General features: G+C 61.2%; 3 protein-coding genes across 4 annotated transcripts; 2 read left to right on the forward strand and 1 right to left on the reverse strand.

Moving 5' to 3' along the window:
- Positions 1-49: 49 nt before the first annotated feature.
- Positions 50-4,574, forward strand: R3HDM4 (R3H domain containing 4). 2 transcript variants are annotated; one of them, XM_084499057.1, is made up of 8 exons: positions 50-190; positions 944-1,098; positions 1,176-1,294; positions 1,782-1,905; positions 2,195-2,280; positions 3,336-3,421; positions 3,625-3,680; positions 4,207-4,574. In XM_084499057.1, the coding sequence occupies exons 1-8, from the start codon at positions 177-179 to the stop codon at positions 4,308-4,310; spliced, it is 744 nt and encodes a 247-aa protein (XP_084355183.1). In that variant the 5' UTR covers positions 50-176; the 3' UTR covers positions 4,311-4,574. The 2 variants fall into 2 exon arrangements, with proteins under 2 accessions (XP_084355183.1, XP_084355182.1); XM_084499056.1 differs by lacking the exon at positions 50-190 and having other exon boundaries at positions 277-1,098.
- A 992-nt stretch (positions 4,575-5,566) lies between these two features.
- MED16 (mediator complex subunit 16) lies at positions 5,567-14,618 on the forward strand. The gene is made up of 14 exons (XM_084499023.1): positions 5,567-5,800; positions 6,256-6,363; positions 6,495-6,664; positions 7,505-7,936; positions 8,819-8,924; positions 9,562-9,717; positions 9,844-10,055; positions 10,308-10,514; positions 10,928-11,138; positions 11,352-11,485; positions 11,657-11,849; positions 12,106-12,322; positions 12,630-12,713; positions 13,817-14,618. The coding sequence occupies exons 1-14, from the start codon at positions 5,665-5,667 to the stop codon at positions 13,941-13,943; spliced, it is 2,493 nt and encodes an 830-aa protein (XP_084355149.1). The 5' UTR covers positions 5,567-5,664; the 3' UTR covers positions 13,944-14,618.
- A 1,631-nt stretch (positions 14,619-16,249) lies between these two features.
- On the reverse strand, positions 16,250-18,553 carry LOC311424145 (complement factor D-like). The gene is made up of 5 exons (XM_084499058.1): positions 18,396-18,553; positions 17,876-18,029; positions 17,560-17,704; positions 16,964-17,221; positions 16,250-16,724 (listed from the first exon to the last, which is right to left on the reverse strand). Exons 1-5 carry the CDS (start codon positions 18,460-18,462, stop codon positions 16,539-16,541), a joined length of 810 nt encoding a protein of 269 aa, XP_084355184.1. The 5' UTR covers positions 18,463-18,553; the 3' UTR covers positions 16,250-16,538.
- Between the last annotated feature and the right edge of the window lie 1,417 nt (positions 18,554-19,970).

The raw sequence follows: 19,970 nt of genomic DNA on the forward strand, positions 1-19,970 counted from the left end.
ACGATTTTTAATTTTTTTTTAATTGATTTTTTTTAAGCCCCCCCCCCCCCACACGCACACCCCGCCGAGCACCCCCCGGGGCTCCGTCGCGCGGCCCCGCCCCCGTGACGCCACTTCCTGCGGGCACTCGGGGGGGCCGGTGCCGGTGCCGCGGCCCCTTTAAGGCCGGGCGCGCCATGGTGCTGCTGCCGTGAGTAGGGGGCGGGGGGGGGCCGGGGGTCCCGGTACCGGGGGGGGGGTCCCGGTGCCGGGCGGGTCGCGCTCCCTGGCTCGGTCCCAGCACCCCCGGGAGGGTCCCGGTGCCGGTACCGGTGGGGGGGGGGTCCCGGTGCCTGCCCCGTGCCGGTGCCGGGGTCCCGGTGCCCGGTTGGGGACCCGGTCCCTGTCCCTGTCCCGGTGCTGGGGGGGGGGGTCCCGGTGCCTGCCCCCCGCTTCCCGGTCTCCTCCCCCCCACACACTTTGGCCAAAACGCACCGGGACCGGGGGGACCCCGGCGAACGGCACCGGGCGGCGACGCTTCTGCACCGGGCTGAGCGCGGTGACCCCGACGGCACCGGCGGCTGGGCCGAGAGCCCCGGCGGGAGCCCCTCACCGAGCCCCGCGGTGAACCTCAGCCCGAGACCGGCCGGGCCGTGACCTTCAGGCACCTCCCGGCCCGGGATCGCCGCCACCGAAACCCCGACACCACCCTGCGGCCCGGGGGGAGCCCCTCGGGGGGGGCTGGTTCGGCGCAGGAACGCTCCCGGTGCTGGGGGCTTGGTTTGTGCTGCCGGGGGGCGAGGACGGAGCCGGACCCGCGGTGCTCGGGGCCCGGCAGTGCCCGTGGCCTTTTAACCCTGGAACCCTGCGGGATGCTGCCCGGCCCCGCCACCCGCCCGTCCTCGTGCCCCGGGGGTCTCGGGGGTCTCGGGGCGCTCAGTCCCTTCCATCGCATCCCCCGCAGGAGGATCGAGGACTGCCTGCCCCCGCTGGAGAGCTCCCCCTCCAAGCGCTTCTCCCCTTCCAAGCGCAAGCAGTACTACATCAACAAGGCCGTCCGCAACTCCGACCTCATCCCCAAGGCCAAGGGCCGCAAGAGCCTGCAGCGGCTGGAGAACAGTAAGGGGCTGGGGGCGGTGGGAGGGGGGGGCGGGGGCCGCAGGCTCGGCGGGGACGCCGCTTTTGCCTTCCTCCAGCCCGGTACCTGATGACGCTGCTGGAGCGAGACGAGTGCGGCAGCGAGGAGGCAGAGCTCGCCCACGCCGCCACCCCCAGCATCTTCGCCGAGGCCTGCAACAACGAGACCTACGTGGAGGTAGGAGGCGGCCGCCTGTCCCCACGGTGCCCGGAGCTGTGCTGGGAGCAGCCCCAGGCAGGCTGCACCCGCAGAGGTTGATCCTGGGGCAGCCGCGGCGCTTCGTGCGGTTGCTTCACACAGCCCGGCCACTGTCGTGGTGCTGCTTCGTGACCGAGTCCCCAAAACTTGGCTCCTGTCCCCGCTGGGTGCTCGGGGTGCAGGCTGCAGGGTGCTCCGGGTGCTGTGCTGCTCATGGCCGAGCCAGAAGCAGCTGCTCTGATGTAGAGCTGGGTGTGAGGCTGGACTGCGCGGATGGACGGTGTTGGCAGCGCTTGGGCTCGCTGTAGAAACGCAGCTTGGTGTTGGCTCTGAGCGCTGCCCCTGCAGATCCTCCCCAAGCGGTCGTGGTGGGCAGTGGGGTTGGCTCCTGGGGGTGCCGGGTGGGCACGAGGCAGCCGGTGCTCCCCGCGACGCCTGCGGTGGGGCCGGGCCCTTGTGTTGCCAGATCTGGAACGACTTCATGAACCGGTCGGGAGAGGAGCAAGAGCGAGTCCTGCTCTACCTGGAGGAGGAGGCCCGGCAGAAGCAGGAGAGGAAGCTGCCTGTGAAGAACAAAGAGAAGTGGAAAGGTGCTGGGGGGGGGGAAAGCCTCTCCCTTCCCTCCCTTGCATGCGCTTTGGGAAGGGAGCTCTTCCCCGAGGGCCACATCCTGCTCCCTGCAGCGGTCACAGGGCTGCGCTCACCCCTCGGGTGCTGCAGGGAGGGGTCCAGCCCTGCAGACCCCGTGGTGGACCGGGGGGAGCTCATGGGGGGCTGGCAGTGGCTGTGGTGGCCGGCTGGGTCCTGGGGGGTGTCAGGCACCTCCGCGGGGCCGCGGACCCCATCCGAGCCCCTTCTGTCTTCCCTCCGCGGCCGCAGAGCACCCTGCCTACACGCCCAAGGAGTGCTTCCAGCGCATCAGCCGCCGCCTGCGCTCCACCCTGAAGCGGGGCAGGATCCCCATGGTGAGCCGGGGGCCGGGGGGCTGGGGCAGGGCCCGGGGACGCGTCCTGGTGCTGTCCCCGAGCCCACAGACCGGCGCTGAGCCCGGCAATCCAGATGAGGTCCGGGCAATGAGCTCCTGCTCTCATGGGACCCCTGCAGCAAGGGCTGGCTGGAAGCTGGCGTCGTGTTCAGCTCCCTGTGCAGGGAGGGGGCTTTCCCCGGCTCGGCTGAGCTTTTCTGGGAGCTGCAGGGCATTTTTACCTGCTGGTTTTTGGTCTCTGTTCAGTGAGGGCTAGAGGAAACCAGGTGTGCTTGTCCCCAAGGACAGCAAAGGAGCCTTGGGGGGGTTTTCAGCCCCATCCACGTGAAGATGCTTGGAAAAACTGCAATGCATTTTGAAAGGGGTCAAACCACAGAGTGCTCCGGGCAGGCAAACCTGCAGCACGGCCCCGTGGCCTCGCGCCGGCTGGCTTGGGAGCGAGCTGCCACGCGCAGCCGGGCCCTGGGGCGCCTGGCTCCCTGCTCCTTGCTCAGCGGTGCTGTTTCCCTGCTGTTTGTTTTTCTTGCTCTAATTAGAGCCCTGTCTCTAAAAGCGGCCTCAGCTCCTCCTGCCTGTTGGCTCCTGCTCAACTTGCCCTCAAATGAGACTCGTTCCTGCTGCTTGTCTCTGGGGTCACGGTGCTCTGGAGAGCTGCGTGGAGCTGATCCCTGAGTGCCAGCAGGGAAGGAGATGCGAGGCACGAGGCTGTCCTGGCCCTCGCCGCTCCGCGCACAAGGGACGGTGCCAGCACTTGGCATAGGAAGCGTGGAGCTGGCAGGGCCGGATTCCTCCCTGCTTTGTGGCTCGCTGCCTCCTGCCTCCGGCTGCGTGGACGTGGCAGGGGATGGTTGGGATCTCAAAGTGCTCGTGGCTCTGCCGGGCCCCTGGCTGGGCTGCAGCTCCTCAAAATCACAGCCCCGGTGGCTGCGGGGCACGGAGCCACATGGGGACGAGCGGCTGGGGTGTGCCACGCCATGCCCCCTCGCCTGGCTCCTCGCGCTCGCCCTCTCAGCGGTGCCTTTGCCTTCCTCGCAGGGGACGCTGGAGGGCCTGGAGGAGGAGCTGCTGGCCTTCTTCTCGGTCACCCCACACTCCGTCTACACGGCGCTGATGGACAACAGGTATCGCACGCTGCAGGCATTGCTGCCCCTGGGATGTGGCTGGGGGCACCCGACGGGGGGATGAGCCCAGACCTGGGGCAGCCCCACGCTGGGACCTGTGGCTCTTTGTGCCCCTTCCCCTGCTGGGCTCCCTGGGCAAGCCTGGGGCAGGACAGTGCCGGTGTGCACCACGTCAGCTCTAACCCCGTCCCCATCTCCCCCAGCTTCGAGCGACTCCTGCTCCACGCGCTCTGCCAGTACATGGACCTCGTGTCTGCCAGTAAGAGCCTCGCATTTGTTTTTATTTTTGTTTTTGTTTTTCCCCTTCGTCGCTATCTCCCCTCTCCAGCTCGTCCTCTTCCTCCCTTCCTCCCCCGTCCCACCTCCCGCTGCGGCTCGCAGATAACCGCGGGAGCCGGGCTGTGTCCGCCCATGGGTGGCTGCTGCACGGAGCCTGCCGGGACAGCACCCGGAGCTCTGCCCCGGGACACCTCGCGTGCCTGTTCCCCTCGGTCTGGGTGGGGATGGCTGGAGGCAGGGGGCTGCTCTGGGCTCAGCCCTGCGCACACCCCGGGGGGAGGCTCTGGGCTCTGTCTCTGCGGAGGAGCCTTCGCCGCCGAGCGCTTCGTTAGCGCTGAGGAGCAGCGAGAGCTCTAACGATGCGAAGCGGAGCCCAGGGTGCCACAGGGACACCGGGAGGGGGCTGGGGACAGCGGGGGGGGCTGTGGGCACCAGTGGGTGGCGAGGAGGGGATGGGGACAGGCTGGGGGGTGCGGGGTGACGCTGAGCGCTCTGCTCGCCCCCAGGTTCGGACATCGAAGGCAAGCGCCAGATGAAAGTGAGCAACAAGCACCGCGTCTTCCTGCCCCCACAGCTCCTGCTCTCAGACTACCTGGGCCAGATGAGCTGATGGCGGGGGCCGGCCTGCCCCCTGCCCGGCACCGAAACCTCCGCTCGCCTGCCCCCGGCCCTGCTCCTCGCTCCCGGGCCGTGTCCGTGCCTGTATTTATTACTGGGGTGGCCGGGCCGGCCCCGCTGATGCCGCCGGTGCTGGTGGTGCCGTTGGGGCCCGGCCACCCTGTGTGGAGCCCGGCAGCGCTGCAGCTGGCACCACGGCCTGTGTGGGGCAGCGGGGCTGTTTTTAATCGTAATACAGCGTGGTTTTATGTCTGTACGGCTGTCTGCGGAGCTTGGGTGGGGGACGGGACCCCCGGAGGGGCTGCGCGGGGCAACCGAGGCGTCACCAGGCCTTGGGTGTGGGTTGGTCTGAGGGGGGGACACAATGGGAACGGTGGGCTCAGGGGACAAGGAGCCCAGGGGACAAGGAGCCCATGGCAACACTGAGCCCAGGGGACAAGGAGCCTGTGGCAATAATGGACCCAGGGACAGTGAGCCCAGGGGACAAGGGTCCAGGGGGACAACGAGCCCAGGGGATGAGGAGCCCATGGCAACAATGGGCCCAGGGGACAATGGGCCAGGGGGACAATGAGCCCATGGCAATAATGAGCTGGGGACAAGGAGCCTGTGGCAATAATGAACCCAGGGACAGTGAGCCCAGGGGACAAGGGGCCAGGGGGACAACCAGCCCAGGGGACAAGGAACCCACGGCAGCAGCGAGCCCAGGGGACAATGAGCCGTGCAAACAATGGGCCCCGGGGACAATAGGGGACAACGAGTGCAGGGGAACAACAAAAGCAGTGGCAGCAGCCAGGCCGGAGCCCCCCGCGGCCCCAAAAATATGGAACGCTTCACGAATTTGCGTGTCATCCTTGCGCAGGGGCCATGCTAATCTTCTCTGTATCGTTCCAATTTTAGTATATGTGCTGCCGAAGCGAGCACGGAACCTGGGTGCTCCGCGGCACTATTTAAAGTGTCACCACAGAAAAATGTTAAGGATAGGGTGGCGGAGTTTTTTATTCGTTACTAGTCCCATTCCTGCTCCGCAGCTTCCCTCCCCAACAACACGCTCCGATTTCCTCTGTTTTCACACCAATCTCCCCAAATTCCACCCTTTGCACCCCTCCCGCCGCCCCCGATGCCTTCTGGGTAAATCTTTATGCAAATGACCCCTCCCCGCTGCCTCCCTCCCAGCGAGGACCTCCGGCCCGGGCTGTCCGCGGCGCTGCCTGAGCGGCGGTGTCAGGCGCGCTGCGGGCAGGCAGGGGCCTCGGGGCGGCGGCGGCGCGGGGCCCCGTGGTAGGCCCCGGTCCTCCCGGTAGGCCCCGGTCCCCCCGGTAGGCCTCAGAGCCCCGGCAGGCCCCGCCATGGACCTGGCCTACGTGTGCGAGTGGGAGCGGCGGCCCAAGAGCAACCACTGCCCGTCCATCCCGCTGGTGTGCGCCTGGTCCTGCCGCAACCTCATCGCCTTCACCACCGACCTCCGCAACGAGGAGGAGAAGGGTGCGGGGGGGGGGGAACAGCGCGCGGTTATCGCCTGGTGAGGGGAAAACACCTCACGGGTAAAGCTGTATGGCGGGGGTATCGCGACATGGCGTGGGTAAAATAAACACGGCATAGTTAAAGCATGTGTGCATCGCGATATGTCGTGGCTAATGTGACATGTCGTGGGTAAAATAACACATCAGAGTTAAAACACGTCGTGGGCAACGCGATATGTTGAGGGCAAAGTGATACGTCATGGCTAATGCAATATGTCGAGGGCAACGCGGCATGTCATGGGTAAAATAAGCACATCAGAGTTAGAACATGTCGTGGGCAACGCGATATGTCGTGATTAACCCATGTCGTGCTTAGCCCCTGTCGCGGTTCCCGCCTCCACGGAGGCTGTGTGGGGTCGGGGTGCCCGCAGGGCAGCTGGTGACAGGGGCTGCCGTCCCGTTCCTCCCCCCGCGCAGACCTCACCCACATGGTGCACATCATCGACACCGAGCACCCCTGGGACGTCTACTCCGTCAACTCCGGGCACGCCGAAGTCATCACCTGCCTGGAGTGGGACCAGTCGGGTGAGCCCGGGCCCCGCGCCCCATCCCCGTCCCTTGCTGCGGGGAGCCCATCGTCGCCTCGCAGCCACGCGCTGAGGGGCTCTGCCTGCCCGCACCACGGCTTTGTTTCACGATTCGTTTCTTGTGCGCAGGCTCCAGGCTGCTCTCCGCAGACGCCGACGGCCACATCAAGTGCTGGAGCATGACCGACCACCTGGCCAACAGCTGGGAGAACACCGTGGGCAGCATGGTGGAGGGAGACCCCGTCGTGGCCCTGTCCTGGCTGCACAACGGCGTGAAGCTGGCTCTGCACGTGGAAAAGGTGTGTCCCGGCCCCGCGCCGCTCAGCAGGGCTGGCTGCGGTCATTAGGACTCGTGTAATTAGCAGTCATTAGCAGAGTCACGGCTGTGGCAGGGTTTTGCTCTGCGTGTTTCTGCGCTGCCGTGGGCTTCTTCCGTGGCCTTGGGCGGGTCAGGTTGGGGAGTTTGTCAAGTCAGAAACAAAGATCAGTGTCCCAGGTCCTGCTGAGTTCCAGCATGGGATGCCTCGGTGCTGTTGGTGCTGTTAGCCTGCCTTTCTCACTCTGCCCCAATTTCTCAGGCTGTGAAATGCAGACAAAAGCATTTCGTTGCCTACCAGCAGAGCTTCAGAACAGACATGTTCGAGGTCGTGGGGTTTGATCCAGGGATTCAGTAACAGGAGCCAAAGTGGACGTAGGTACGGGGCTGGTTTAGAAACATGGCTCAGGAGACAGAAAGCCTGCCAAGTACGAGTTACCTCTTCACGTTTTAAACATTAACTCCCGCAGCAGTGAGAGAAATCCCTCTCCCCTTTAGCACGGGAGAACCGAGGCACAGAAAGGGGCCGGGGTCGTGCAGGGGGTTGGTGGCAGGCTGTGGAAAGGGAGAGGGGGCACCGCTCCTCCGGGTGTGGTAGCAGCTCTGCATCTGAGCTGCTCCAGGAGCTCTGCTGAGGGCTCGGTGTCTTCCTGCTGCTGCCTGTAAAGCTGAACCCGCTCAGGGCCAGAGCAAGGCCCTTCCCCGGGGTCTCGCAGCAGCGTCGGGTGCATGAACTCAGTGACCTGCCTCTGGTCAGGGGCTCGGGGAGCTGGAGGGGCTCTGCAGACACGAATGTCTCCATGTCCCTGCTCTCCGTTCACAGTCCGGGGCATCCAACTTCGGCGAGAAGTTTTCCCGGGTGAAGTTCTCGCCGTCGCTGACGCTGTTCGGAGGGAAGCCGATGGAGGGCTGGATCGCCGTCACCATCAGCGGGCTGGTCACCGTCTCCCTGCTCAAGCCCAACGGGCAGGTGCTGACGTCCACAGAGAGCCTGTGCCGGCTGCGCTGCCGCGTCGCCCTGGCGGACGTCGCCTTCACCGGCGGGGGGAACATCGTGGTGGCCACGTCGGACGGCAGCAGCACCTCCCCCGTGCAGTTCTACAAAGTCTGCGTCAGCGTGGTGAACGAGAAGTGCAAGATCGACACCGAGATCCTGCCGTCCCTCTTCATGCGCTGCACCACGGACCCTGCCCGCAAGGACAAGTACCCAGCGATCACACACCTGAAATTCCTGGCTCGGGACATGTCGGAGCAGGTGAGCCGTTGCTGTTGAAACAAGCGGGAGCTCCTCGGATAACAAAGGAGAGAGCTGCTTGTCCCAGCCTGGCCTTCCCCACGTGGCTCTAGAGCAGCGATTGTGTCCTGCCATGCCCTTTGTGTTTCTCGTTGCTGTTTCTGGAGCCTCAGCTGAGCAGCCTGCACTTAAAAGGTGCGGGGTGTAATGGCTGAGCCCTCCAGTTCCTGGAAAAGCTCTCTGCAAAGCCCCGTCCTTCATTAGCCTGATTATTTGCTGCTTTGTTTGCTTTACGCCCCTGCCGCTGCTTGGTGCGGGAGTTCTGAGCTGTTCGGGAGGTTCTGGGGCACGAAGTCTTTCATCTGCAGGTCTCGGCTTCAAAGCAGTCCCCCTCCAGAACTCGGAGCTCTGGATCCGTATGACTTAATTTAGTAGCTTAACTCTATTTGCCAGGGTATCGATAATGAGATTGTGGAAAGTTAAGTGACCCGGGGAGCCTGAGCTCCTCTCCTCTTCCCCGTGGAGAGGATCGAGTGCCGTGCTGGAGAACGCCGCGTCTGCTCCGGCTTCAAAGTTGGTTCAGCTCCTGCCCTTTCCCTTTAGCCCAATGCACGGGGACGGCGTCAGCAGGTCACAGATTGGAGATGGGACCGTTTGTGGTTTGGAGAGGCCCGGGCTGTGGTAGCTCCTTGCAGAGCTCTGCCTCTTTCATTCCAGCCGGAGCTAGGGACTTCACCATTACACGTTGCTGATACAGTGCTCGGCTTTTCACTGGTGGGGGATGAGCTCATTAGGAGACAGAGCCTCAAAATGGGGCAGGAGGAGGGCAGAAAATGCCCCTGGGTGGTGGTGTTCCCTACGGTAAGCTCTGAGTGTACAGAAGCACGGGTTTCTGTTCCGCAGGTGTTGCTTTGTGCCTCCAACCAGAACAGCAGCATCGTGGAGTGCTGGTCTCTCCGGAAAGAGGGCTTGCCTGTCAATAACATCTTCCAGCAAATCTCTCCTGTGGGTGAGTTTCAGCACATGGCACTCTTAAAAGTAGGAGCCTGGTGTGAGAGAAAGAGCAAGGCGGGTTCCCAGACCCATTACCACGTGGATGGGATCATCCGGAGTCCCGTATTTATTTTTTGGGTATTCTTGGTCATGTTCTGTTCCATCCGTTTGCATCTTAGGCAACAAATTGCTGGTTTCCAGGAAGTGGTTCAATTGCTACTTTCACTCAGTGAAACATTATCTGTTTTGCTGCGCAACCACTCTTCCTGCTGAGAACAGAGCAAGCTGAGTCTTCTCAAGGAAAAAAACATGCAGCAAGCAAGTGGCTCAGTCGAGCTGCCCGGTCTGCATCTCCCTTCCACCTGATTTCAAGTATAACAAAATCAAACATACACGTTTTGCTCCAGTGCAATGCAAAGGATCGTTGTACATACAGATTTATTACTTGCTGCCAGCAGAGCCTTCCACCAGGACAGGTGGAGCAAAACAAGTCGTAACTTGTGCAGTTGCTGAGCTCAGCCCAAAAACGGGGAATAGGCTGGGGTGGTAGAACGGCTGGACAGCCCGGTGCGGGCAGAGAGCTGGGACGGGTGGCTTTTTCTGCCCCCAAAGCCAGAGGTGGTAGTGAGAGATGTCTCCTTTGTTTCCCACAGTTGGAGACAAGCAGCCCATGATACTGAAGTGGCGAATTCTGTCTGCCACCAACGACTTGGATCGGGTTTCGGCTGTGGCGCTGCCGAAGTTGCCCATCTCCCTAACCAACACGGACCTGAAGGTAGCGAATGACACCAAATTCTTCCCTGGACTGGGTAAGGAGTCTGTGTTGCTCTTTGGGTGCTGTGGTGTTGCCGCAGGAGCTTTCGGTGGCTCCTTCTGTGGGCGAGGTTACACAGGGGGAAGTTTCTTCCTCACCTGTGGCTGTCTTCTCTCCGCAGGTCTGGCTTTGGCTTTTCACGACGGCAGCGTCCACATCGTTCATCGCCTCTCCCTGCAGATGATGGCTGTCTTCTATGGCTCTTCCTCCCAGCGCCCCGTGGATGAGCAGTCTATCAAAAGGCAGCGAACTGCTGGTCCCTTAGTGCACTTCAAAGCCATGCAGCTCTCCTGGACATCTCTGGCCTTGGCTGGCATTGATAGCCACGGGAAGGTACTGGATTTTTTAGCTGTGGGGTGTGCGCTTTTGTTCTTTATCTCTCTGATTGGTGATGGATCATTGAGAAAGACTCTGGGAATGTTACCTCCAGCTGTGTGAGCCATGTTAAACAGGGCGGGGCGAATCCCATTGCGGTGTCTTTGGGTCAGGAGTGAGCTGCAGGTCACCCGCTGTCACCCGGTGGGTTTTGTGGAATGTTTTCGACCCAGTTCCTGACGCAGGCTTTCCTTTGCCTCCTCCGTTCAGCTGAGCATGCTTCGTATCTCCCCTTCCATGGGCCACGTGCTGGACATGAACACGTCCCTGCGTCACTTGCTGTTCCTGTTGGAGTACTGCATGGTGACTGGCTACGACTGGTGGGACATCCTGCTCCACGTCCAGCCCAATATGGTCCAGAACCTGGTGGAGAAGCTGCACGAAGAGTACATGCGGCAGAGCGCGGCCCTGCAGCAGGTCAGCGGGGCTGGGAGCTCCCTGTGGCACAGAGGGTGGGCACAGGGAGGGGTCTGGGTGCCTGGGAGGCAGGAGCAGTAACTGGTGGAGCTTAGAGGGCTGTAACAGCCTGGCTGTGCTGTCTTTGGATGTTCTGCCTGAGCAGCACTTGGGTTGTGAAGGACCTGTTTGTGCAGCGTTCGTTGTCACTGCCATGAATGGGTCTCAACCTGTTGGAAAGCTCTGGTGAGCTGGTGGAGCCACTTTTTGACAGCTTCTGTCAGCGGGTCTGGAACAGTAGCACTGTTTGTACGTGCACAGAACAATGTTCACTACTCCTGTCATTCATGGAGCAGAAATAGAGAAGGGAATAATGAGCTTATCCTAATTCTACCTTCACTTTGACTTTTTCCTGGTGTCTCCCTGTCACTCAGGTCCTCTCCACGCGCATTGTTGCCATGAAGGCGTCTCTTTGCAAGCTCTCCTCCAGCACGATAGCCCGTGTGTGTGACTACCATGCCAAGCTGTTCCTGATTGCCATCAGCTGCACCCTGAAGTCGCTGCTGCGCCCGCACTTCCTCAACACCCCGGACAAGAGTCCCGGGGACCGACTCACAGAGATCTGCTCCAAGATCACAGATATAGGTAGGTGGTGATGCTCATAACGTCAGGCGTTGCCTTCTGAGTGTTCTGCTTGGGATCGTTCCCCTTTCAGATTCGTTGTAAAGTGTCACAGGCTCACGGTGGCTTCCCGTGTCTGAGGAAGGGGAGGGTGTGACCTCTTCCCACACCACACGGACAGGAGGTGAAGCTTGGATCCATCTTCTTCCTGAGCCAGATGTCCTGCTTCCGTTTCAGACATTGACAAGGTGATGATCAACCTGAAGACAGAGGAGTTTGTCCTGGAGATGACCACGTTGCAGTCCCTGCAGCAGCTCATTCAGTGGGTGGGAGACTTCGTGCTCTACCTGCTGGCCAGCCTGCCTAACCAGGTGAGAGCCTGCGGGCCTGAGAACAGGCAGTCTTAGGAACCTCTGCAGCGTCCTCTGGCCACGAGTTCCGTGGGTGTCTGCTGTTGAAAAAAGGGGGTTGTCTGGGAAGGGAACAGTGTTTCTGTCAGTCTGTGCCCGAGTCCCAGTCTCAGCTGTTTTTCCCTTCCGCAGGGCTCTCCCGTGCGGCCGGGCCACAGCTTTCTGCGCGACGGAGCGTCCTTGGGCATGTTCAGGGAGCTGATGGTGGTGATCCGTATCTGGGGGCTGTTAAAGCCAAGCTGCCTCCCTGTCTACACAGCAACCTCCGACACCCAGGACAGCATGTCCCTCCTCTTCAGGCTTCTAACGAAACTCTGGCTGTGCTGTAAGTGTTTGCCGGTTTCCCCGAACAAAAGACTCTTCCTTAATGTGGATTGTGCGTGATAGAATTAATTGTGGGGAGTGACTTCTGAGTGGGTCTGTAGTGTTTAGAAAGGGCGAGTACAGCTGCCAAGTTTATTGTTTTCTGCGCTGTGTTGGCGGATGGTGGAGGAAGCTGCACGCAGTTCTCTCGATCTGTAAATGAGAAATTTAAAGATCACGCTGGTTCTCTTTCACTCTCTGCCTTATTTTCCATGCAGGTCGTGAGGAAAATCACATAACAGAGCCAGATGATACCCTGATAGATGAATGCTGCCTCCTGCCCAGCCAGTTGCTCATTCCCAATATTGACTGGTTGCCTATCAACGATGGCATTATCAGCAAGCTGCAGAACAAACAGCTTGTCCGGCTGCAGTTTGGAAAAGCTCCTGGGCTCGTTGGTCACACTGTCTCTTCCCAGTTTGATGCCTTTGTAAGGTACAGAGATCTGAAACAAATCTCTCTCTTTCCATCTCTGAGAGGTCAGTGGATCTGGGGCATCTGTTATGACGTGAGCCAAGAGAGTACGTCCTCTGTGCTTGAATTCCTTTCTCAACTTGCAGCTGACTAGTAATTTAAAGTATGAAAAGAGGTGGCAAAAGGAGGGGGTGAAATGCTAGTTCACGATGAGATCTGTGCAAGCATGCCCTTGAATCCAGTGGCACTTCGATATGCAGCTCACTGTCTTGGAAACAGCTTTTTGAGACAATATTCTAGAAAAGTTGCCATTCTTTTTCCTATCTAGGGCACCTGGACAGCCCAAAATTGATCATCTGAGAAGGCTCCATTTAGGAGCATACCCCACAGAAGAATGCAAGTCATGTACCAGGTAAGCGATGCAAACATAATCCCTTAGATGCAGAGGAGGTCTTGGCAGAAACTCAAGCTGTTCTTTTTGTCATTCAAAAGCTCCTGTAGTCTCTGTTTACCATCCCAACTGGTATCCCAGTAACATTTCATGTGAATTACGCCTGCAGGAGGAAATGCTGCATCTAAAATAAGGCTTTTCATTTACAGCACTACAGCTTGCATTGAAAGAAAGCACTTGTGGTTACGTTTAAGATATCCCTAATCTGGAAGGCCAAGATCCTTAAAATGGTTATTGAAGAGCAGTGTGACTGGCTCAAGATAGCTGCTGCTATCATTGCAGCGTGGCTGTTAAATTAAAAATCTTATTGCTTTGCCCTGCAAAGTAACCCCAGCTCTTTGAGAACTAACTACATTCTTCACTGCCCATGATTGAACTGCTTTTCATCTGAGGGCTGGATATGGCAGCATGGAATAAATACAATACTGCTTTCACAGGAAGAAAAATAGGAGAGCAGTCAGATTACGTGAGTAAACAGAGATCTGAATCTGTATTAGTGATGAGAGATCCCAAGCTCAGCCTGCAGGTCTGATACCACCTCTGTTCTTGGAGAGGAGGTGGTGAGAGGCAATACTCATGGTGTCTATGGTACCATTTGAGGAAAGTTTTTCAAGCTAGGTTTGTATTTAAAGTCCTTTTGTGCTGTCCCCTTCATCCACTCTCACAAAAGAGCCTGGATTTTGAAATAATGGTGCAGGGAGCAAACATCCATCTGATCATGTGATTGAATTAGCTCTAATTATTGGTTTTAATAGAAAGTCTCTGTAGCAGATCATTTTTATAAGATGAATGTCTGCTGTTTCATGTATAAATAGCAGCTGGGGGCTGTTGTCTTGAAGACAGCCTTCTGTTCCCAGATAACCTCTCTTCATTTAAGATAATTGCTCACATGGTTTCAGCTGGTTTTCAGTGCTCACAAACATCACCTGCAAATGACAAAAGCTCGTTTCCTCCTCAGATTCCTTGATCCCCCTGTGATCTGCACAGAAGCTCCAGCACTGCTGGCTTGTTTCCTGGGCCCCTGTGGCTGCTGTGCTGAGTCGCCCCTCTCTGCTTCCTTCCAGGTGTGGCTGTGTTACCATGCTGAAATCGCCCAACAAAGTCACGGCGGTGAAGCAGTGGGAGCAGCGCTGGATCAAGAACTGCTTGTGTGGGGGGCTGTGGAGGAGGATGCCTCTCAGCTATTCCTGAGAGCGCGTTCTGTGGGACACGGAGAGAACAAGGGGTGCCGCGTGGACAAGCGCAGAGCTTCCTCCCCTGACAGTGTTTGGGACCAAGGAGCAGCAGCTCTTCTGAGCTCTCAGAAAGCTCTGTCCTGGTGCTGCCTGCCAGGCAGTGCCAAGGGGCTGTCCGGCAGTGCTGCTAGGTTTTTCTTGCGTTGATTTTTGTGCTTCACCCCTTTTTGTCCTTAAAAAATAGAGGGGAGGAAGAAAAGGAGTTTTTTTACGGAGACTGGCTAGAAGGGAGTCCCAAAGGCAGCGTCAGCTGGAGGAGAGAAACCTGCTGCCTTCCTGGGGCTCTGCGCTAGCACAAGGAACGTCCGAGCTCTGGGTTCAGCCCTCGCACAGTGGTGGTGGGTGGTAGCTGGGGGTAAACAATCCCCAGTGAAAGGGAAACAAACACCTGGCACCTTGGGGAATGGGGCACGGGCTCCTCCATTCCTGTTTCCTTGCACTTCTCCATCCTTTGAGTGAACTTGCTCCTTGAAGGGAAGCTTCACTGTGCATCCTGTTGTAATTAAAGGAGCCGTTTCTTCCCCCTCTGGAGGAAGGGATGTGAGCATCGCTGCCTGGAGCAAACCCGTCCCATTGGCTCTCACTGAGAGCCAGCAGCTCTTTTGTAAATAAAGGTTCCCCAAATTTTGTACGGGCTGTTTGGTTTGTTTTCAAAACTTCAGCACTTTCATGTGACTTTTCGTGCGGCCTGCGTCCAGGGCTGTTTATGTATGAACAGAGGAGAAGCAGGAAAGCCGTTCATTGCATCCCTATTAGGCAAGGAGCTGCAACCACTTGCAGAATTGGATGGGAAATTAATGTTTTTGGCCTTCTGTGAGGTTATTATGGACACAAGGGGAGAAAACACTAGGTAATTAAGATTGTTGTAAGTCTGCAGCTTTGGGCAAAGCTGGACGCTTCCAGCATGTTTGAGGAAGAGCTTTCCTAGAACAGCTCCGTCCTGTGCTCAAGGTCAGACGTGACTCATGTCACACTTCTGCCTCGGTGGATTGTGCTCAACCACCCTTTTGTTGGGTGCTGCCAGTTGGTAGAAATGCCAAACTCACAGTGCTGATGTTACATCAGAGGGGACCTGCCCTGTCCTGCTGACATCAAACCACGCTGGGGGTGCTCAGCAACTTCACTGAACCAGGCAAAAATCTGACTGCTTGGACAAAGCACAGCGAGGAGGCTTGGAGCTGATCTGTGGCTTGGCCAAATTCCCACCCAGCCAGAAAACTTCGGGCTGTCCTCGGAGACCACTTGAGGGAAAGAACGAGCCATTTTTTTAATATATTTATATCCCTCTGGGAATGGGTTTTCATTTATTAGTGAAAAATGGAGCTGATGGCAAAGAGCTTGGCTCTCAGCTCCATTTAATGCGTTGCTGTGTGGAGACGCTCTGCCTTGCTATTCTTCTGGTAATTAAGGAAAATCAAAAGGCTAATTAGGAAGCTCCAACTCCTTCTTAAGGCTCCTTTCCCCTGTAAGTAAAACTAATCAGCCTGGGCCCTCGCTCGTTTCCTGCTTCTCAGAGCAGGTTTGGGGTTATTTAACGTGCGGTGGCACGCGGAGGGAGCGATGGCTGGGCTCCTCTGCCTCGGGCCGGGCAGGATGCTCTCCTTCCCCCGACGGCTGCGTTAGGGCAGGGCGAGCAGCTCTGCTCTGCTCCCAGCCCCGCCGTGATCCCGCTGCCAGCGGGACGCTGCTGGTCCCAGCTGGGCTCTGCTGGTCCCAGCACTGTATGTCGGGGCTCTGTGCCAGCCCTGGGGCCCCGCAGCTGGGTCTGGGGCCAAGGACCGGGGTCCTGAGCGTGCCAGCAGCACTGCAAGCAGCTCCTGGGCCTTACTGGATGCTCACACAAGGAACCCGTGGCTGGTCCCAGCTCCGGACCTCGCCGTGCCGCAGGATGCGGCCCCCACTCTCCCACCCAGGGCACTGGGCTCAGGGCACTCGACCACGGAGTTTGGTGATGGGAGCGGGGCCGGGAGAGGTGCTGGGGCTCAGGGGGTCCGTGCGCCCCTCCAGGGGAGCCCAACGGGGGTGAGCAGTGGCAGGAGAGCAGGGGGGGGGGCTCAGCACACTGCAGGGGGGGGCGGGATTCACCCACGTGTGACCAAGGAGGTGAGGACGGAGATGGCACGGAGCAGCGATGGGGAGGGTGGGGGTGCCCCGGGGGCTCAGCACCCACCCCCCAGCTGTGTGTGCAGCTGCCCGTGCCCCCCACACGGTGCTCTCACACTGTTCCTCCCCCCAGCCCCGCTCGGCCCCAGCAGCTCTGCGGCAGGAGCAGTGATTGCTTTATTGCAGAGGGTCGCGGTCGGCGGTACGGGCGCGTTCAGCAAAGCCTGCGGCCTGGGGACCCCCACCCTCCCCGGGCATCGCTCAGCCCCCGGCCAGCCCCTGAGCCTCACGAGCAGGAGGCTGGGGACCCCCTGCCCCATTTTGTGCCCCCTCCCGGCCCGGCGGTGCGGGGGTGCTCGGGGAGCCCAGCGCCCAGCGGCGCAGCAGCGTGGGCCGGGCCGGCAGCAGCAAGCCGTGGCGTGGAGCCGGGTCCCTCCGTGAGCCCGGCTCAGCGAGCGGCCTCGTCCCCGGCCTCGTCCCCAGCCGCCGAGGCCATGACACCGTCGAGCCAGGCGGCGTACGGGGCGATGCGGGTGTAGATGGCGGGCTTCTTGTAGTTGCCGCAGACCCGGGAGCCGGCCGTCACCACCCCTTCGGCCACGCCGTTGCAGACCAGGGGGCCCCCGGAGTCTCCCTGCAGGACAGGGGCTCAGTGCCGGGGGGGGCACTGCTGCTGCTCCCCCCACTCCCCACCTCACTCCCTCCCTGGGGCTGCAGCCCCGTCCTGCCCCAAGGCCCCGTCTTGCCCCACAGCCCCTTCCTGCCCCACATCCTCCCCCCCAGACAGAGCTGTTCCCACCCAGGCCCCCACAGGGGTCGGCAGCCCCAGCCCACGGCCCTGGGTCCGGGACAGGAGGCTGAGGAGGCCGGTACCTTGCAGGTGTCCTTCTTGCGGGAGTCGGTGCACATCATCTTCTCGGTGATGGTTTGGTCGTGGCGGGTGCGGTGGTTGCAGAGCTCGCGGCTGATCACCGGCCGCTCCACCTGCTGGAGCTTGTCCGGCCGCCGGCCGCTGTGGGTGATGGTGCCCCAGCCCGCGACCTCGCACATCGTGTCGGCCTCAACGTCCCTGTCCTCCCGCTGGAACGGCAGCACCTTCACGTGCGCGTTCAGCTCCGCTTTCTCCTCCAGCTGCCACCAAGCAAAGGAAGGGACCCAGCTCAGCGGGACACGGCCCCGGCACCGTGCCGGCCTCCCCGAGCTCCCGGTGCTGCCTCCCCGCCCGCAGCCCCCAGCACGCGGCCAGAGGTCGGAGCCACGGCTGCAGGGGTGATGGAATCACTGGGAAACAGCCCAAAAATCCATGGCAGGGGGAGCGGGGATGGTCCCACAGGCCAGGAGGGGGACAGAGGGGGCCGAGCGCTGCAGTCAGCCCAGCCTCGAGGGATTCCTCCCGGCACCAGCAGTGACCCCGTGGGGTGAGCGTGGTTGGGGTGCTGAGGGCGGTGGGGAGGGGGCACCCGACGCACCTGGAGGAGCAGGAGGTCGTCCCTGTTGTTGTGGATGTTGCTGCCAGGGTGGGCGATCTGCGCGCGCACCCGGTACAGGCGCTTGTGGGGCTCCGGCTCGCTCAGCGAGTGGGCTCCCAGCAGGACCTGGAAGAGCTTCCCGTTCCTGCAGGGGGTGCAGGGTGGGGGGCTCAGCACCACTGTGGCAGGGCACGGCACGGGGGGGCCGCGGGCTCACAGAGAGACCCCCCCCAGGGAGCTGGCAGCCCCTGGGGTCCCGCAGCCCCTGCCCAGCCGCCACCGTGGGCACCCTGGCACTGCCCCCCCCGGCACTCACGTCCCCTCGGTGCAGTGCGCGGCGCTCAGCACCCACTGCTCCGCGATGAGGAAGCCCCCGCAGACGTGCTGCCCGTCCAGCTGCAGCGAGGCCATGTAGGGCCGCAGGTGGGGCCTGGCCTCGTAGCCCCCCAGGATCCGTCCCCGGGGCTGCGCTGCGGCGGGCGGGAGAGAAGCAGAATGAGTTGGGGTCACAGCACTGCAGGGCCCCCCGCCGTGTCCCCCCCACCATGTGCTGGGGACCTGCTCCCCGTGTGGTTTGGGACAGCTGCTGGTTTTTTCTGGCATTCTCCCTGCTCTCGGTGCCCCCGTTCCCACCTCCCGGCTGCCTCAGTTTCCCCACGGGCATCCCCAGCCCTCACAGTGCCCCCATCCCTGTCCCCCCACCCGGGACTGCTGACACAAAACCATTGGGAGAGCCCAGAACCGCCCCGGGGATGCCCCAGTTTGTCCCTGGCCCCCTCCCAGGGATGCCCCAGTCCATCCCCATCCCAGTATTGGGGTGCAGGGGGGGCACTCACCATTCACCACGGCCCCCAGCTGCAGGAACAGAGCGAGGATGAGGATGGGAGCAGGACACGGCCCCATGGCTGCAGTGGGGAGCCTCCGACCCGGCCGTGGGGCTCAGCAGGGTTGGGACTCGCTTTTATGTCCAGTTTGGGGCCACGGAGAGGGGGGGAAGGAAGGGAAAAAGGAGGGGGTTTCCGCAGCGTGAGGAAAATATCGAGTGTGTCTAAACATTCAGGTTATAAAACAGGTCAAGAGTTCTCAGCACAAACAAAGCTGGGAGGAAGCAGCCTTCCCCAGCTGTTGGATCTGGCACGGGCGGGAGGGGATTTTTGCATCGTTGGCCCCCAGCACGGGGGTCACCGGTTGCTGTCCCGGGGGGTGCTCAGGGGCCACGCAGCCAAACAGAGCTCCAGCCTGCTCCGTGGCCCCAAATACCCCCAGGACAGTGGGATTGGGGTCACCAGCAGCTGGCTTGGGGTCCGCAGGCAAGAGGCAGGACCCAACCCCACCCCCGGGGCTGTTTTTCATCCCCTGAGCCCCCACCACCTGCAGACCCCCAGCTCCTGCCCAGGCAACACCAGGACCTCGGCAAAACCTCAGCCCCTGGGGTGCAGGATGGGGACAGGGGCAGGACGGGGGGCTCGGGGCTGGCTGCAGAGGGGCCCGTGCCCAACGCGGTGCCCGCGGGCTGCCCCGGGCTGGCTGCGCGCCACCAGCGCAGCGGGGCCGGGATCTGGGATTTCCATCAGCGGCTAGGAAGGAAGCCTCGGCTGCAGCCCACGTAGCTGCTTCTCACACACAATTTTTATTTTTATTTATTTTTTTATGTGCCTGCTGTTTTTACAGCTCAAAAATCGCTGGGTTTGATTTCGGGCTGCCGTGCAAACGTCCCGGGCTGCGGCTGCACCAAAGCCGCCCAAATGCTCCCGGGGTCACTGCGGCCACGCGGGGCTCAGCAGGACAGGCACCGGCACGGGGGGGGGACAGCTGCTGCCACCCCCCCGGCCCTACAGATGGGGTGCAGGACAGGGGCATGCGGGGTGAGCGGGTCCCTGCGTGGGGCAGCTTTGGCCTCGCCTTCAGCCCCTGGGTTTTGGGGAGCTCGTGGCCATGGGGCTCGGACCCCCGCAGGAGGAGGGTGCCGGGGGCCTGGTGAGGTGGGGGGGCTCCGGGTTTGCTCGGGGGGGGGGGATTTCTGCGCTTTGGGCCCGTGGAGCCACAGGGAGAGCGGCTTAGCCGCAGCTTTCAGCCGCTCGGGATTTAAACGTTAAATACGCCGGGAGATTTCTGCCCACTTAGGGCCGAAAATGGGACGGGGGCAGCGCTGCGGTGGCCCCCGGGGCCTGAGCGGGCTCCAGGGCTGCACCCCGGGGTGTGAGAGGGGCACGGGGCCGGGATCCACTGCGGGTGGGGGGCACGGGGGGGGCTCGTTCCTCCTCCAGAGGGGCTGGGAAGCCCACGGGGGGGCAAGGGGAGCTGCACCCCAGTTCCCCAGCCCTGAATTTGGGGGGATTTGAGGCTTCGACCAGCGGCCGAGCCGAGCTCGGGGGTGAGGGGGGGGCGGCGCGGCCACACGAGGCCCAGCA

This window comes from Aythya ferina (genome assembly GCF_964211825.1).
Source record: "Aythya ferina genome assembly, chromosome: 26".
In the NCBI taxonomy this organism is placed as follows: domain Eukaryota; kingdom Metazoa; phylum Chordata; class Aves; order Anseriformes; family Anatidae; genus Aythya; species Aythya ferina.

What these genes read in the sequence shown, in the direction of transcription:
- R3HDM4 (XM_084499056.1), top strand. Translation starts at nt 852, where the DNA reads ATGCTGCCCGGCCCCGCCACCCGCCCGTCCTCGTGCCCCGGGGGTCTC. An exon ending in GAACAAAGAGAAGTGGAAAG is followed by an intron (nt 1,906 to 2,194) that starts GTGCTGGGGGGG and finishes CCGCGGCCGCAG; the next exon opens with AGCACCCTGCCTACACGCCC. An exon ending in CATGGACCTCGTGTCTGCCA is followed by an intron (nt 3,681 to 4,206) that starts GTAAGAGCCTCG and finishes GCTCGCCCCCAG; the next exon opens with GTTCGGACATCGAAGGCAAG.
- MED16 (XM_084499023.1), top strand. Translation starts at nt 5,665, where the DNA reads ATGGACCTGGCCTACGTGTGCGAGTGGGAGCGGCGGCCCAAGAGCAAC. An exon ending in CCAGCAAATCTCTCCTGTGG is followed by an intron (nt 8,925 to 9,561) that starts GTGAGTTTCAGC and finishes TGTTTCCCACAG; the next exon opens with TTGGAGACAAGCAGCCCATG. An exon ending in AGAGCGCGGCCCTGCAGCAG is followed by an intron (nt 10,515 to 10,927) that starts GTCAGCGGGGCT and finishes CCTGTCACTCAG; the next exon opens with GTCCTCTCCACGCGCATTGT.
- LOC311424145 (XM_084499058.1), bottom strand. Translation starts at nt 18,462, where the DNA reads ATGGGGCCGTGTCCTGCTCCCATCCTCATCCTCGCTCTGTTCCTGCAG. An exon ending in GCGCACTGCACCGAGGGGAC is followed by an intron (nt 17,705 to 17,875) that starts GTGAGTGCCGGG and finishes CACCCCCTGCAG; the next exon opens with GAACGGGAAGCTCTTCCAGG. An exon ending in GCAAGAAGGACACCTGCAAG is followed by an intron (nt 16,725 to 16,963) that starts GTACCGGCCTCC and finishes CCTGTCCTGCAG; the next exon opens with GGAGACTCCGGGGGCCCCCT.